Source organism: Meleagris gallopavo, chromosome 7, assembly GCF_905368555.1.
Source record: "Meleagris gallopavo chromosome 7, MGAL_WU_HG_1.1, whole genome shotgun sequence".
Lineage (NCBI taxonomy): Eukaryota > Metazoa > Chordata > Aves > Galliformes > Phasianidae > Meleagris > Meleagris gallopavo.
The window spans coordinates 16299347-16315197 of NC_139410.1; the positions used below are offsets into that span (position 1 = coordinate 16299347).

General features: G+C 36.0%; 1 protein-coding gene across 7 annotated transcripts in view; it reads left to right on the forward strand.

Annotated features, from left to right (window-relative positions):
* Window positions 1-14255, forward strand: part of GPR155 (G protein-coupled receptor 155) — a 29086-nt gene extending 14831 nt beyond the window's left edge. For 5 of the 7 annotated variants that reach the window (XM_085228364.1, XM_085228365.1, XM_085228363.1 and 2 more), the window contains 10 exons: window positions 737-857; window positions 2069-2153; window positions 2235-2325; window positions 3510-3759; window positions 4418-4519; window positions 6862-6995; window positions 8230-8325; window positions 9286-9350; window positions 10055-10192; window positions 12308-14255. In XM_085228364.1, coding sequence (XP_085084490.1) covers window positions 737-857; window positions 2069-2153; window positions 2235-2325; window positions 3510-3759; window positions 4418-4519; window positions 6862-6995; window positions 8230-8325; window positions 9286-9350; window positions 10055-10192; window positions 12308-12530 — 1305 coding nt within the window. In that variant the 3' untranslated portion in view covers window positions 12531-14255. Of the gene's footprint in view, window positions 1-736; window positions 858-2068; window positions 2154-2234; window positions 2326-3509; window positions 3760-4417; window positions 4520-6861; window positions 6996-7165; window positions 7298-8229; window positions 8326-9285; window positions 9351-10054; window positions 10193-12254 lie in introns of those variants that run through there. The other 2 variants (XM_085228368.1, XR_014884454.1) reach the window with 2 other exon arrangements.
* The last annotated feature ends 1596 nt before the right edge of the window (window positions 14256-15851 follow it).

Sequence of the window (15851 nt, forward strand, 5' to 3'; positions counted from 1 at the left end):
TATTTAAGCTGAAGGAGAACTGTGGAGTATGTGCTTCTTATTTCCTTGAAGACAACTGCACAACTATTAGAATCGGTGACTGTAATACACCTGTGCAGTGGATGCTTTTTGAAGTGTTGTTTTTGTTTGTTTTTTAATAATAAAGTGAACTCTGAGATCTGATTGCAGTCACATTTCAGAGAAGAAAATCACATGTGAGAGTTGCACGTGGATCTTGTCTATAACAATATAAAGTTTGCTTTAGGAATATTTTTGAGCCCTTGTATTAGTATTTCCTTAGTATTTCAGCCTATTTTTTCAGATTACTTCAGTACTAAAACTCTCACATGAGGCTGAAAACTTACATAATTCTTGGCTGATCTGTTGATGTTGACTCAGTTTCATGTTCAAATCATTTCAGATGAATGATTTGTACCTAACAAAAGCTTTGCATCTTGGCTTAATATTTATAGTCTTGCAATAATTATATATACTTTATTTCCTGACTTTTTTTACTCCACTGCTGTCAAAAAAAACAAAAAACAAAAAACAAGGGGAGGTAGAATGCACTAGTCAGTGATGTAACCATAATTTTATTTGTATATGTAAGCATAATATCTATTGCTGTGCTATCTAATTCATAAAATTACATTGCAATGGTGTTTAGAAACTTAATGTTCAGATTTGAGGCTTTTTGTGTGTGTTTTTGTCATTCTGCTTTCTGAATTTAAATAATGTCATCTTTTTTTCTTTTCAGTTTATTGCTTGCATTGGAATGGTGATATGGAATTTCACTGTTAAACAGGAAGATGTAACTGTGCAGATCCTAGTATTTATATTTCTTTACAGTTCACTTTATAGCACCTACCTGTGGACAGGTATGATTTTTCTAGGCAGAACTAGGTGTAGTATAAAAGATTAATGTACTGACATAATTTGATTGTATTCTTCAGAGTAATTGTTCCATTCACTTTTATATAATTTCACAAACATACACTTAAAAGCTGTGCCAAGCCGAAGCCCTAGCAATGTAGGACTAAATGTCAGATGCTGCTTCTGCTCATATATAGACACGTCTGGTTTCTTTTTGCCTGTTACAGTACAAGACTTGCTGGTTTATTAAAAAAAAAGTCAAGAACCTGCTCTCAAAGCAAAAGCAATTACAAATAGAGTAAATGGGAATGGGTTGCCCTTCAGCTACTCAAAAGCTTACTGCCAATTTTTAATTAATGCAGAACGTAAGACTTAAATTTATTCAGCATTAAGAAGATCTTAAAACCTTATGCCTCAGAAAACAGAATGAAGGGAGATAGCAAAGGAGCTTTAGCATTTCTTCTCTGTGGCAATTGCAATTTCCAAAAACAATGTATGTGTTCTGCAGGTGTAGATGATCAATGAAGAGATCAGTTGTAGCAGACAGATTTGAAAGATTTATGAAGAAACTTGGGGAACTACTTGGGTGTGATTAAAACAGACTTCCTATACCATTCCTGAGTCCAGAAGTGGAAAGGTTTATTTCGTGTGATGTTTTTGTCCAGTTTTGTGTTTGTTAGGCTGAGACAGAAAATAGCATATGATTAGTATAGCCTAATGTAAATACTAACTTTGCTTTGACAAGGAAAGTATTATTGGGCTTGGGAATGAAATTGACGTTTGCAGAAGATAGTCCTGTGTAGAGTTACTTCTGTAAAAACACATTAAACACTTTTGTGAAATTTAGCATTGACTTTACAAAGGACTCATCTTTTTTTTTTAACCTTAATGAAGTAGTCACTTGTGTCTTAAGAATTCTTATGGCACCTTTTAAATACTTGTAAACCTTCCTAAGCATTTATAGGTGGAAACAAATTGTGGTAGAATTTCTTCAAAGTTTCTTTATTCATATTATTTATTTTTGAAGTTAGGTGTTTCTCTTTTACTTTCTTAGAATATAGCTAGAGAGGAAAAAAAAAAAAGACTATTTTGGAATATTTGAGGTCTGAGAGGCACTCTTTGGTTACTAAGCAGGGCACACACTAGAATGTCTAGTGTCTGTAATTTTCAGTTCTCTTTTTAATAATAAACAAGGCATTTCTTTTGTTCTTTTTAGGCTTCTTATCTTTCTCTTTGTTTCTGTTGAGGAAGAGAGAAACAGTAAAGATTCCCATCGGGTTTATAATCATAGCTGGATGGGGGTAAGTTAGCACAGATGTTTACCTGTAGGGTAAGTGAGAGCAAGCTAAATATGTTACTTTGTTCATATTTTGCACTTTCAGAGTCCCAACGCTTCTGGTGGGAATCTTGTTAATAATTGGTGAACATAACAGCTCTAGCATTGACTCTGCCTTTTTCTATGGAAAACATCAGGTATGAATATCTTATGTCCTTGTCTCTTCTGACTTTTGCCATATCCAATACATCATTAAGAAATTCTTTTCTATTTGTTTCTTATGTAAGTAGCTTTCAGTCAAAGTGCAGGCTACTGTAACAGTATCATTATACAATGCTTAGAGATTGCTATAAAAATATTTCTGTAATGAAACATTCATAAAACTTGTTTGAGCAATGACCTTCAAGTTTAGACAGCTATGACTAAGAAAAAGAGGGAATAGGCTTCCAAAAGAAAATTCTTAGTAGTGATGAATTGCAGAGCTCTCTTCTTGGTGAGTAATTTGTAGTCTAGCTTGATAATTATCTAAAATTGACACCATCCAATAGCTAATTAATGTTTTTTAAGCTGTAGTAGATAGGATCGATGGTACATTGGTAGCAGTGACTGCTTGCACTATGGGAGAGTTCTCTGTGCAGTCAGGAGTTAAAAGTCTCTAAGGCTGAAATAGTGTTTTTATCAATAAGTAGTTTGTCTTTACTAGAGGATGTGATCTGTACTAGGGTAGCTAGTTGTTTTGTTTTCCCTCTGCCTTTCTTCTGGATAGAGAGACTATGAGTTGCTCAGGATTATTCATGTGGTGCTTTCACAAGTAACAAAATAGCTTCACAGTGGACAGTGGGTATTGGTGGCAGATGATTAGAATGAAACATTAATTAATGGGATGTTCCCCATTGGAGAAAGCATGGAAATTTGAACTGTGCTGGAGAGGGTGGGTGACAAATGCATTCCTCTTTGTGAATTAAAAGGTACCTAAACTGAACTTAAAATGCAACAGTAATGGTCCTGAGGGGAAATAATGTAATGACAAGAGGATGGTTTTGGAGCTTGTGGGAAATAGGAGTCCTCACGAAAAACAAGAGAGGAAGGGAAAGAAAGAAAATGGGGGGGGAAGAGGGAGGGGAAAGGTAAAAGAAAAAAGGAGAAAAGAGGAGGAAAATAAAAGAAAAGCAGCTGGCTTATTCATGAAAAGAAAACTAATTTCGTGTACTAAGTGCTCTTTCACCTTCAGTGCTATGAGATGGAATAGCAGGAATCTGTCTCTGTGGATGCATTTCTTAGTGTATTTAGGAAGCTGCAGAAGTTAGAAAGATATGCGCAACAGTTTTCTTTCAGTTTGTATTTAGGTATATACTTTCTTTTCTCTCTTTTTACTTAATAGATAATCACCACAGCAGTGGTCCTGTTCATCAGCATATTGATGTCAGGCATCTCACTTATGTGCATGAACAGAAATAGACAGGAGTCAAACTATGAGGTACTGAACCCATATTCACCTCATGGCCAAGCAGAAGGGAACGAGGGGAATCAAGTTTCAGCCACTGTGCCTCAACCTTCTGCAAGGTCTTCTGCACAACCTTCTCCTGCACAATCTTCTGCAGGTTGTTCTGCACAGCTGTCTGCAGAAAGAGGTATAGAAAGTAGCTTTGTAAGCTAAATTAACTTGGGATTAGCTTGGGATACAAAAACAAACAGAACTATTCTAAATTTAATTCTGATCTGGGAGGGATTGTTGTTTACAACTTCAAATGTGAAGTTAGAAAGAAAAATCTAGATATAACTGTCCAAGGGCTTAGGTTTATGTTTCTAGGGAAGGTTTGATTATTATTATTGTAAAGTGGGGGGAGTAGATGGGGAAAAAACAAACAAACACGTATGTGGGTTTTCTGTAAGTGATAGTGTTGTCTTAAGCATATGATAAATTCAGTCCAGTAGGTGTCACAGGTTACTTACCCAATAAACTGTCTCTCTGTGAATGAGTTATATGCCTTCAACTTTGCTAATCCTACAGCGTTGTTACTCCTTGTTTGACTTTGGCTTTCTTACTCACTTCTCTTGTGTTTTTCTTCTAGCTAAAAGCGCCTGTGTTGCTTCCATGGTGGTAGTGCTATGTGTTAAATATTTCTATGTATTTGTAATAAAATGCATGTGCTCTCAGCAAATTGGAACGATTGTCTGCTTTCCCCTTTTAGATTATTTGTGAATATACTGAAGTATAGCATATAGTGTTATACTTGGAGAATAAATTATGGCCATGAAGGAAACTAACTATCTTATTATCCTTAACAGGTTGCTGTTCTTGTCAAACAACAAATGGGGAAATATCCTGTGCTAAGGAGGGCAAAGCAGTGCCAAATGCTGTTGAAAACAAGGTTCCTTCAATTGAGACAGGTAAAACCGCAGTGTATCCTTGTTTTAGTATTACAGACTGGAATGGGTTGCCCAGAGAAGCTTTGGATACCCTGTTACCTGGCAGTGTTCAAGGTCAGGTTGAATGGGGCAACCTGGTCTAAAAGATCTCTCTGCCTGTGGCAGAAGGATGGGATGATTTCACACCAATGGCCAATTAAACTCTGCCTCAATACTCACTCCCCTTCCTCAAAGGAAGATGAGGAAGATAAAATATGATGTAAGGGAGGGAAAAAGTCTCAAAGTATCAGATAAGGATAATAAACTAAAGGGAAAAGAAAGGTGAGAAGGAAAAAAACAAGCACAGAGAGTGGGGGGGAAAAAAAAACCAAAACCAACATTTATTCTCTATTTCTCATTATCAAGTGATATTAAGTCACATCTTGGGAATCAGAACCTCAATATGTGTGGCAGTTGTTCAGGACAGGCATTTTTATAACAAGAGCAGCCTTGGCTATGTCCTCTCCCCAGCTCCTGCCCAACCCCAGCCTGCTGGGTTTGGGAGCTTGGAGAGAGCCTCGGTGCTGTGCCTGTGTTGCTTAGCCATAGGCAAACACTGAAGTGGTATTAAGGCTGTTCCAGCTACAAGTGCAGAGCACGGCACTGTGTAGGCTGCTATGGGGAAAGTGAACTCTGTATCAGTCAGACCCAGTACAGGGGATTGAAACTAGATGGTCTTTAAGGTCCCAAACCATTCTACGACTTTATGGTGGACTCTCTTCCACAGCATTTGTGTGTGTTGCACTCACAGTAAAACTATTTGTTCTCTCAAGTCACATTGAAAACAATTGTTCTCTCAACTCTGCTTCAGTAATTTATATTTCATATTAAATTCAAGTGTTGATATGTGCATTGGTATTTATGCTGCTCTTGTTGCTCATTAGAAATCTTTAATTGCTTAAGAGTGACAGCTTTGTGTATGTTTGGTAGATTTGTTTTTTTGGGAGGAGTGTGATTGCTAAATGTTAAACTGCTAAAATCGAGACAAAGTAGGACTAAAGTAAACTTACTATATACTCATATTCAAATCTTATTTCCACCCCCAAGTGTTTAAAGCTTTTATTGTAGTCATGCACAGGTTTTGAATAAGAAACTGTAGGTCTAGAAAAGCAAGTACTTACTGCAGACTAGATCAAATGTCCATGCTGCTGTATTATCCGAATCTTGGGGAGAAACATGGAGAAAATTAACTGAGGGGGCCTTAGGCGTCACTCCAATTGAGGAATGGATCAAAGTGGCTGTTCAGCACCTGTTGGAAAATTGCATGCTCAGCCCATTCTCGTCATACATCACTTTCAACAATGAAAGCTATCTGCAGGGCAGCCTTTTTTTTCCTTGTTTTTTTTCCATCTTTAACAAGGTAGTCCATATCCATATGCTTTATCTGAATGCAGAATTACTTCAAACAAAACTAAATATTCCATGCTGAAACGTACCTTGTTTTATCTCCTTTCACAGTATGTAGCTTTCTACTTATTGCCAACTATTTTTCCTATGAAGTAGTTCAGACAAACACCATAACAAGGTCTTCCAGTGATAGGGAAAGGGCAATTTAATTTCCTTATCGAAAGAGATAATGTATTTTGAATCTTATGATTAAGTGGAATTTTTTTTCTGTCTATGGAGTGAACAATTCAAAACTATAAATCCCTAAAAGCAAATTGTAATGGATACACTTGTGTAACTGACTGCATTCATTACCAATCCTTCTGTTATTCCCTTGAACTATGAAAGGTATTTGGTATAAAGTCTTAGTTGTGTCCTTCACTGTAAGTTTTTCACTGCCATCTAGAGGAATAAGCTCAGAATTGCTGAGAACTCCACGTGAAAGAAAAGCATCTGTTCTTTGTGCATTTGGTTCTTTTAATTAATAGAATTATGGCAATTGTCTGTTATACCATATTAGAAATACAGTAGCAGAACTGAAATAAATATGGTTGCTTTTCTGATGTGGCAGCACTGAGATATGGAGTATAAATATTGCAGCTGCTGTATACTTCGAATATTTATTCCATACATTAATTCTAGGTTTAAAATCTGTTCTGAGGAAATTGCTAATATTTCATTATCGCTAATTCTTAACCACAGTTTCTATTAGTCCTTTGAAGGAAGAATTTTGTTGTGAAGTTTCTTCATCTTAGGAACACAAACTGTTCCATTTGAGAATAGGTGTCTGAATTGGTGGTTGTCAAAGCTAGCATTATGTGTGTAGGACTTCAACACAAACACAAGGTGATTTAACTCAACAAGTTATGCTAGCGAGTTTACTTATCAGTTTAGAGATTGTAGCTTAGCCTAATGAAAACTTCTGCTTTGTTTTTCAGCTGATCAGTGTGTGAATCAGTGCAGTGCTCAGACCTGCGTACTGGCTCAGGAAGAACAGCTTCTACAGACTGCAGACAAACAGCTGGCCAGACATGTGCTGCTGTGCTTGCTTCTTGTTGTTGGCCTTTTTGCTGTAAATACTTTTTTCTCCTCCCTGTTGTTTCTCTCATTGAGGTGGGACCATTTTTAGGAAGACTATGTAGACAGCCCAGTTAAAAAAAAAAAAAAAAAAAAAATCAATTCCTACTTTTTATAGTAATATATTAAGTAAATCAGAGGCTTTATTTTTTTCTCCTATTGTAGGAGGTGTATCATAAGATTAATTTATTGTGTGGCACAGAAAAATTAAAGGCAAGTTAAGGCCAACAGTGTCAGTGAGCAAACTTCACTGGAGAACCCCAAAGGGACAGGAAAAAATTGGAATCACGTCATTGGGTAATTAATTCATCACTACCACTCCTTGTCCTATTTTTTTCTCAAGAGCTAGTCATCTTCTCTAGGTATCAATTAAAAGTATGAAGTGAATTCTACTTCTGAAAGAGACTGTACAAATACTGTTCCATTTGATCATGCTTTAATTTGGAATTTGGACTTCATAGAGGCATTTTAGTAAATAAGGTACTGTAAGACATTATTTGAAATGGAAGAATGTGTTTTCATTGCTTTTTATGCTGATTTGGTGACAAGGCGACTAAGTTGATATTGCCTATTAAATTAAAAAAGAAAGTGTACTCTGAAAATATATATATATATAAATATATCTTAGAAAAGAATATTTGATATGTTTTCTGTGTTACAGTGGTGTCCCAAGTTTGACCCTCTATTTTCAACTGAATCCAAATGAATACTTAAATACGATGAAATGAGATGGATTATATTAGTTCGTTATTCTTTTCACCCAAAGGGGTTAACTTTGGATGTTTTATTTTCTTTAATCAGGTATCTGAGATAGCTGAAGTGTGACATGCTTCAGCTTAATGCAATCTTAACTATGTAGAAAATATGTAGAAAGCAATGGTGTCAGCTCAACAGGCCTCAAGACAAATACTGCAAGTGTGTCTAGGTTAATATTGTCTGTGTTAGCTTGAATACCTGAGAATGCTTAAAGCAAATTCCTTGTATAAACGTGTGAACAGGCAGGACCTCTACGTTGATATGCTTTTTAAAAACAAGCAAGCTCATTTGTTTATTGCTTCCCAGCAATTAAGCCTAATTAAAATAATGTTTTAAAGTATTTTTTCTCTCCTACTGTCTTCGTCTGAATTATTTGTTGAATAAATACAGGTAAAGAATAATAAGGTGGTTTTGATTTCAACCTTTGGTTTGTAGTATTTTATTTTTCTTGTTTGTTTTGTGTTTTTTAACAGAATCTTTCCAGCTGCTTATGGTGGCTGTTCAACCAAGAACCTGGAAGACTGTATGTGGAATTGCAGTTCTTTTGTGCTGTGTTTAATTTTGGTCAGGTATTTGCTGATGTTTATTTTGAAAATAGCTTTGTTGATAGATGTTGCAGCTTGTGCTGTTACAAGCGCTGTACGATGAAGTCCTCAAATAATTCTGAAGACACCAGTTCCTTAAACTGTTTTGATTTCCACCCCCCCACCCCCCAATTTTTTTTGTTTTCTTTTGATAGTTGTCTTATCATAATGTGATTGCTTTGAGTATGAGCACTTTAAGAGGTACAAATGGCAGCTGAGTGCCAAATGCCTGTTGAGACAGAGTAGGATTTTAGCTTTATTTTTAGCAAAAAATTTCTGCATAACTGCATAGGTACAGTATAGCTACGTAGATACTTTAGCTATAGGGCTTGAAGTTGCTACCTCTGCAGTTTCAGTTTCTTCACTATTAAATAATACTTGACACAATTAGATGTACAAATGTTACCACTGCATATAGCTTATTTCAGTGTAAACTGACATGTTAGATTGGTGGTCTATGAAGGTGAAAGCAAAACAGTGTTAGTACTTACCAGAGGGAGTATTTCTCAGGTCTGTGGACAAGTGCACCTCTGAGATGCAGTGCAGTATCAAGTAACGATAGTCTGGCTTTGATACAAAAGCAGCATGGAAGAATAGTAGGAGAACATTATAGCATATAAATTGCAGTCAGTTCTTTTATTGACATTAACAAAGACAGATTGAAATAACTGGCTATGTAGAGATAGTGACGTTTTGTTCATCACATAGCTTACTTATTGAACTGCTGCTTTGTGAATTTCTTTGACAGACTGTTATATATTAATATGTCTTTTTAAGGACTAAGTGAAAAAAACAAAGCAGAAACAAAATGAATTTCAAGTAGTGACTAGGAAAGAGAGATACTCTTAATTTGTGTTTTGGCAGTTAGTTGTTAACACTTTATTTCTGTTCTTCAGAAGTCAAAAATTTTTGTTTAATTTATTTTCTCTGTGTTTTTTCCTTTAGGGCTTCATTTCCTTTGGTATTTTTGGCTTAGATAAGCATTTAATCATTCTGCCATTCAAGCGAAGGTAAGCAGAATGTTTACACTTATATGTACAAGTTTAATTATTAACAACGGTAATTTTAAAAGAGTTTTGAGTGTTCTGTGCCATAGCATTCAATTTGCTATTTGTTTTGTTTTTAAAATCTCTTTTTCTCTCCCAGCTATGGAGAGCTAACTGCAGTTCACTATATGTGAGTTTTTACTGATACACTCGCACTGACAAAAATCTCACAAACTCCCAATAGACAAAATCCTTGTCTAATGATGGTAAAGCATGTAATAGTGGATCTTCAAAAATAATTACAGCAGAAGAAAAAAATTTATTTGTGAGTGCTGGTCCTGATTCTTTCAGCACTATTTGAAAGTCCTCTATTAATTAGCTCGTACAACTTCTTTGTGTGGATGGAGACTTTCATTGGTACCTCACTTTGAAGAAGTAAATTGTACAAAGTCATCTTTAAATTAGAGCTAGCTGTCTGCATTGTGAATCCAGCAGCTATGGGTTTCCCAGCTACTCTCTGTCCTTCCTTCTGCCTGAGCCCAAAGTAAAACTTCTCAGTGTTTAACGGGCGTACAAGTATATTAGGATGATTATATTAAAAACATTTGCAGAAAAATAGTAAAAAGCCGGGATGAGATTCCTGTGAGTTCCATTCTTATTTCCAGTTTCCTTAAAAGTGCCTTTGTTTGATTTAATTTTTTATTGTTGTTCCCATCTCTCCTCCCTAGGCTTGAATTTCTCTGGGGAGGCAGAGAAGCAGAAGGGCATGCAGATCCCACTCTACCTGAGGAAATCAGGATGACCTGTCAACAGTTCGTTCATTATCATAGAGATCACTGTGTCAAAAGCATTGTCAAAGGCAGAAGGTAAGGTTTTCCCCCTTCATATTTGATCTGTTAACAAAGCTCATAGCTCACCTTTTGGAAATAATGAAATGCAGTACAGTCATTCTGTTGGTGATTTCTGTTCTGACCTATTTACTCAAACCTTCAAGTGAAGATTAAGAATTTTGCAGTAACATGTAGAAAATATTTTTTGTCTAAGACTGAAACACTGAGGTACAAATTATCATGTTATCTCATCTAGGTTTGATGGTTTTGTAGCTCTTCATTAAGCCCTGTGCTCTTCATTAAGCCCTGTGCTAATTCTTGCAATTAGCAGGAGTTTAGGAACAAAATCTTTCTGAATAAGTGTGTGTGTCAATGTCTGTAACAGTGTGTGTGATGCTTCATTTTTGTCTTCTAATTAATAAGGTGTTTGTATTTATGGTAGAAAACTAATAGCTTTTGCAGGAGGCAAAACTGTTGTAACAGAGCCACTTGCTGTCTGAGAGTAGAACGTCTTTAGGACTTTACACCTTTTGAGTTCATACAGTTTCTTTTGCTGATTCCTCTTATGAACCCTAAATCCCAAATTGTGAGATTGCCCAAGCTTGCAGACCCAAATTATGATCAAAGATCATAATGATCAAAGGTTATGCATTCGATTATGTTTAGGTGGATGAGAAGAGAAATGCAGACAGAAGCATCAGGAATAAGAAAAAGATACTTGCCTGCATTTATGTATCTAGTGTGTAAAGCAAAGAGATGAAGAGTTGTTTGAGCAGGACACTTTTATTTCTCTTGGCATGGAAGCTCTCTAGCAGGACTAATTCTGCAGGGGGAGATTGTCTCAATAGTCAGATAATCTGAAACCATATTCCAGAACTATTTCTTTGGCTGCTGTGTTCCCTAAGAAGTAAAAGCAGAGACAACGTTATTGATTTAGGAAGAAAAATGAACTATAGCAGGGCAAGGACTTGCCACACAGAAATGAAGTATCGGAAACTATTTTGAAATAAGACAGGTTTTAAAGCTTTGTGTTTGCTGCACTTCTGCTGCTATTGAGGTTTCTTGGGTTTTGGGCTGTTTGGTTAGTTTTAGTGTTTTGTTATGTTGTTGTTTTTTTTTTAATTATTTATCATCTGAGAATACATCAAAATCTGACTTGAACTACTTTGTTCTCATATTATGTTCGTGCAGAAGAAGTTTCACATGTTTTTTTTCCTCCCTGTGGATTAAAACGAAGCATTTATATTTGTGTAACTTGATCCTATCCTCATTGATTTGAACATGCTATAGCTGAGACCTTCTGATCATGGATTTTTATTTTAGATTTTTTTTTTCTTTCCTATGATAGTAACTTGCTATATGTTACTGCTGCTTTTAGCTTAGATTAAAAAAAAAAAAAAAAGAAAGGAAAAAAAAAACCCAGAAGTCTATTTTTTGCTATCCTGTACAATTGTTAATCATCTTCAGAAACTCTGTGCTTGGGTTCCATAGAGGAGATTTTAGATGAGCAGAAACATTCATTGCAGCAGGTAAACTTCAGAATGGTACTTTACTGCAACAAGGCTAGATGTTAGTGGAATTACTTCATAAATCTGTTACATAAGTTAGTAAATTAGTTGTCATCTTTCATTTATTTTTAGTACTGCCTGCTGTAGTAAATATTTAACCAGATATTCAAGTTAAACAGTCTTTGTTTACGATATATGTAAGCACCTGTTTTCTGCTTGAAGCTGTAGAGAAATTATAAAATGGTGTTGAAGCACAGGCAGAGGTCCTGCTGCTGCACTCAAATCATAGCTTGTTGCAGAAATGGTCATGCTAATGAGGACATGGGAAGTAAGTATTCACTAAATAGGCTTGCACTGTGTGTGCTAGTAGGAAAACTGCTGCTTCTGTTTGTTGATATTTATTTACAGAGGCCTAAAATAACTTTGTATGTAAATTTTGCTTTTCACTGAAGTGTCTGTAGGAAAAGGTAGTGAACACTGGCATGTCCCTAATATGCAAAACTTGCGAATTCTCCTCTAACATGCTCTTAACTATCATGATGTCTTTCCTTGTTTCCTGCTATTTTTCCTTGCCTTTCCCCATCGTGCAGTGGTGATACCAGATTTACAGAACATGTGGGTGAATCATTCCTTTGACATACAGGTGTGGTGCAAAGACCTCCACTGGCATCTTCTTTGGCTGTGATCTGGTGAACTGGCTCATCCAAGTTGGCCTCTCCTCTGACCGTGGTGAAGCTGTGATGTACGGAGACAGACTGATGAAAGGAGGTGTCATCCAGCATATTACAAATGAATTTGAATTTCGGGATGAATATTTATATTACCGCTTTGTTCAAAAGAGAGCAACTACAGCTGAGAGCCAATGATCTGAGGATGTAGACAGAGGGCAGGCAGGTAGGGTAAATGTGACCGTCTCTTCTGGGTTTGCTGCTGAGAATGGAAGTGTTTCTTTCTCAGGGCTCCTGGAGGGTCGTGTTACCCTGTCGAGTAAAGTTAAGAAATGTGCTTCTACTTCTGTCTATTCTGAAGCAAATGATAGCCATTCTCAGTGAGCACTAAACCAGAAGGCAACTAGATCAAAACAAGATACTCTGAATTTCTTCCACTTTCAGCAAAACAAATAGTAAAATAGTACGCATCACTGACATACATACGCTTATAACAGCAACTTTAGTGACTGGTGCCACAATGGAAAAAAAACAACATATCTGAGGGGAATATTTCATGTCACTATATGTTTTATAGTATTTCAATGTGATGCAATCTTGATCCTTGTTTAAGGTCAAGCTCCCTCTAACTTCATAGAAATAAGACTTATTCCATCATATCTCAGTTTTTACTACTGTATACTCTTGCGTAACACCAGAAACTTTTTTCTGGCTGTTTACACCTCAGACCAGGCAGTTTGTTTCCCCTTTAAATATAAAATCCTCCATTTGTAATAATAGAATTCTTGCGAAGAGATTACAACATCACAGAATTAAAGCTGAGGAAATAAGGAGTAGAATAAAAAATAGTTTTCTACAAAGATACTGCAGAAACATACAAAAATAATCCCCAATCCTCAAATTAGTAAACAATGATGTATTCTTACATAAACAGCTGGTTCTGAAGTTTTACCTTTTAGGGGTGGTAACAGCTTTGTCAAGAGCAGATTTTTACTTTCTGGAGTAAGCCTCCATTATAATTCAGAAGTGCCAGCCTCAGATAGAGAACGCGTAGAAGCCTAGGATGCCTGTGCAAGTCAGGACCCAACATTTGATCAAGCCATGAGATCTTTTAAATAACATGCACTGACTTCTAAGCCTATTCTATAAACAACCCTAATGGAGCATCCAGGTTAAGGTTTACAAAAGCTGGAGATATTAGAATGTTATTATTGGGCACGTAACAGAGTTTTCAAATAGGCCTCAGGTATCCCTCTGTGATGTTAAGTGGTTAATCCAGTGTCATTCAGATTCTCTTGCACAGAAAGCAAAAACTTCAGGAGTATTTTGAAGAGGTTAAAGATGAATTGCAGTATCTGATAGCCATTACACTGCTAGGAAAAGCAGTTCTAATGCTGAAAGAAGGCATTTATTTGTTTATATAAAATGTTTTATAATGAGGGAAAGGAACAAAAATACTAAAAAAGTATTTGCACATCTGGAATAGTCAAGCAAATGACAAGCGTCCTTTAATTTAACTTTATTTTTTAAATACAGATTTTATTACAGCTACTTATGTGTCTTCTTTGTATTAAGAACTGAAAATGATTTTAGCAGCATGAATTATTGTTCAGGAAACAGTCATTTTATGGTAGCTATAACTTTGCAAAAGATTTCAGTCTTATTGCAGATCTTCAGTGTACTCTGAAACATAACTATATACATATGCTACACAAACTGACATATTTTAATGTTTGCAGCAACAAGGTAATTGATACTTGTATTGGGCTGTGGCCACAAAAGAAAACAATAGTTTTATTTCCATTAGAATTGCTGAAGACATCAGACATTTTGGAATGACTAGATATACATGTCTAAAGAGCAGAAGCTATATGTCTGGCTTCTAAATATTGTAACTTATTAATAAATCTGATATTGATTTCAGAGTTCTGGCTGTGGTGTGATGCAGGGCGTGCGGGGGTTACGTGTGCATGTGAGTTGTGCAAGAAGTGCATCTTTCTGAGAGATTTGTTAAAGTGGCTCCTGGATTTCAGATCTGCTACGTGGAGTATGCAGAGTGGTTGTTAATGGATGTCCACCAGTTTTCTTCTAATTGCATGCCTGCTCCTGATGCCAGCAAGGAGCTAATTCAGATCTTCAGGAATGTTTTGAAATCATCTCCTTAGCAAATGCTTTTTACTTCAGAAAATCCTTCAAATGTTCAAGCTTAACTAAGCTCAGTTTGATGGTCCTAAGTTTAGTCGTCATTCTTGCACTCAGCTCTCTCATTTTCATCATGATGTCCTTGCCTTGGCCTCTTAGTAATGGCTCTAGTACTTTCTAGATTTGAAAACAGCATATCTGTTTTAAATAAGAAATTGCTCAAAATGTTTGCTTAGAGAAAATGTTTGCTTTTAAAAATCTAATGGAAAAGGACATCTTTTGATAACAGCTGACAAAAAAATATGGTTAGATGAACTGTTACAACACTGTGACTTCTGACGTAGCTAGTCTGATGAGAGTCTATGATGATTAACAAAAGAAACTGTAAAACAAATATGGAACATGCTAATATATTTCTAAATCATTGGAGACTTTTGGAAGCAACAGGTTTAGAGTAATATTAGGAAGTTATTTAACTCTTATACCTGACAAATATTTGATTCTACATGGGTGCACCAGTAGTCTTGAAAATAGTTGGCAGTTCAATGTAGATTAGTTGTTTATCTACTGATGTTTTTGTAAATAGCTTTGCTTTTAAGACTTGGTCAGTGATGCAATGAGTTCTTTTGTTTTGAAGGTTGATTAGCTTAGGATAGATATCAGTTAGCTTGGAAGCTGTATTTTTTTTCTTTAATTATTAGTTTTTAAATAATGATCCTTAATTAAATTCTAGATTAACAAACAAAAACTGTCAGACATTTCTAGGTGAAGTACGTGCAAAGATTGCCCTCTAGAGGACATTCTGATGTATACATTTTTTAAGTATGGTTGTGGGGGGGTATTTATTCCTTCTGCTCTCATCTTGTGTTTTGTACCGCGTGTGTACTAGGAAGATAAAATCCCAGGAAGAAAGGTACCAAAATATCTTCTACTCTGTTGGCCATGACTAGATACATCTGAACACATCATATTGTTTTTACTGTGTATATTGTAGACAACTAAATGAAAGACAACGTAGAAACTGGAAGAACAGCTGGCCAGTATCTGCATATTATATTACAGTCTGACCACTGCGTGTTTAACCTGATAACCTGGTTAATTGCTGTCCTGAGATTAAGTTGCCAAGAAGTTTGCTTAAAGGCCTGGTGCAACCACCTTCTCTACTTCCGTTACTTTGTAACTTTACTATACTTGCAGTGTAGCATAAAATTGTGTATCTCATTTTGCTATGCTGCTTGTAAACTTGACTCTTACCTTGGTTTCCTGCACAGTTTTACTCTGCATTTATTGCTTCTTTGAAGTTTTCATGGAGCTATTGTGGAAAAACTGATGATCCCAAATAGGACACCGGTGCAAATTAATTGTCAGATACAGGTA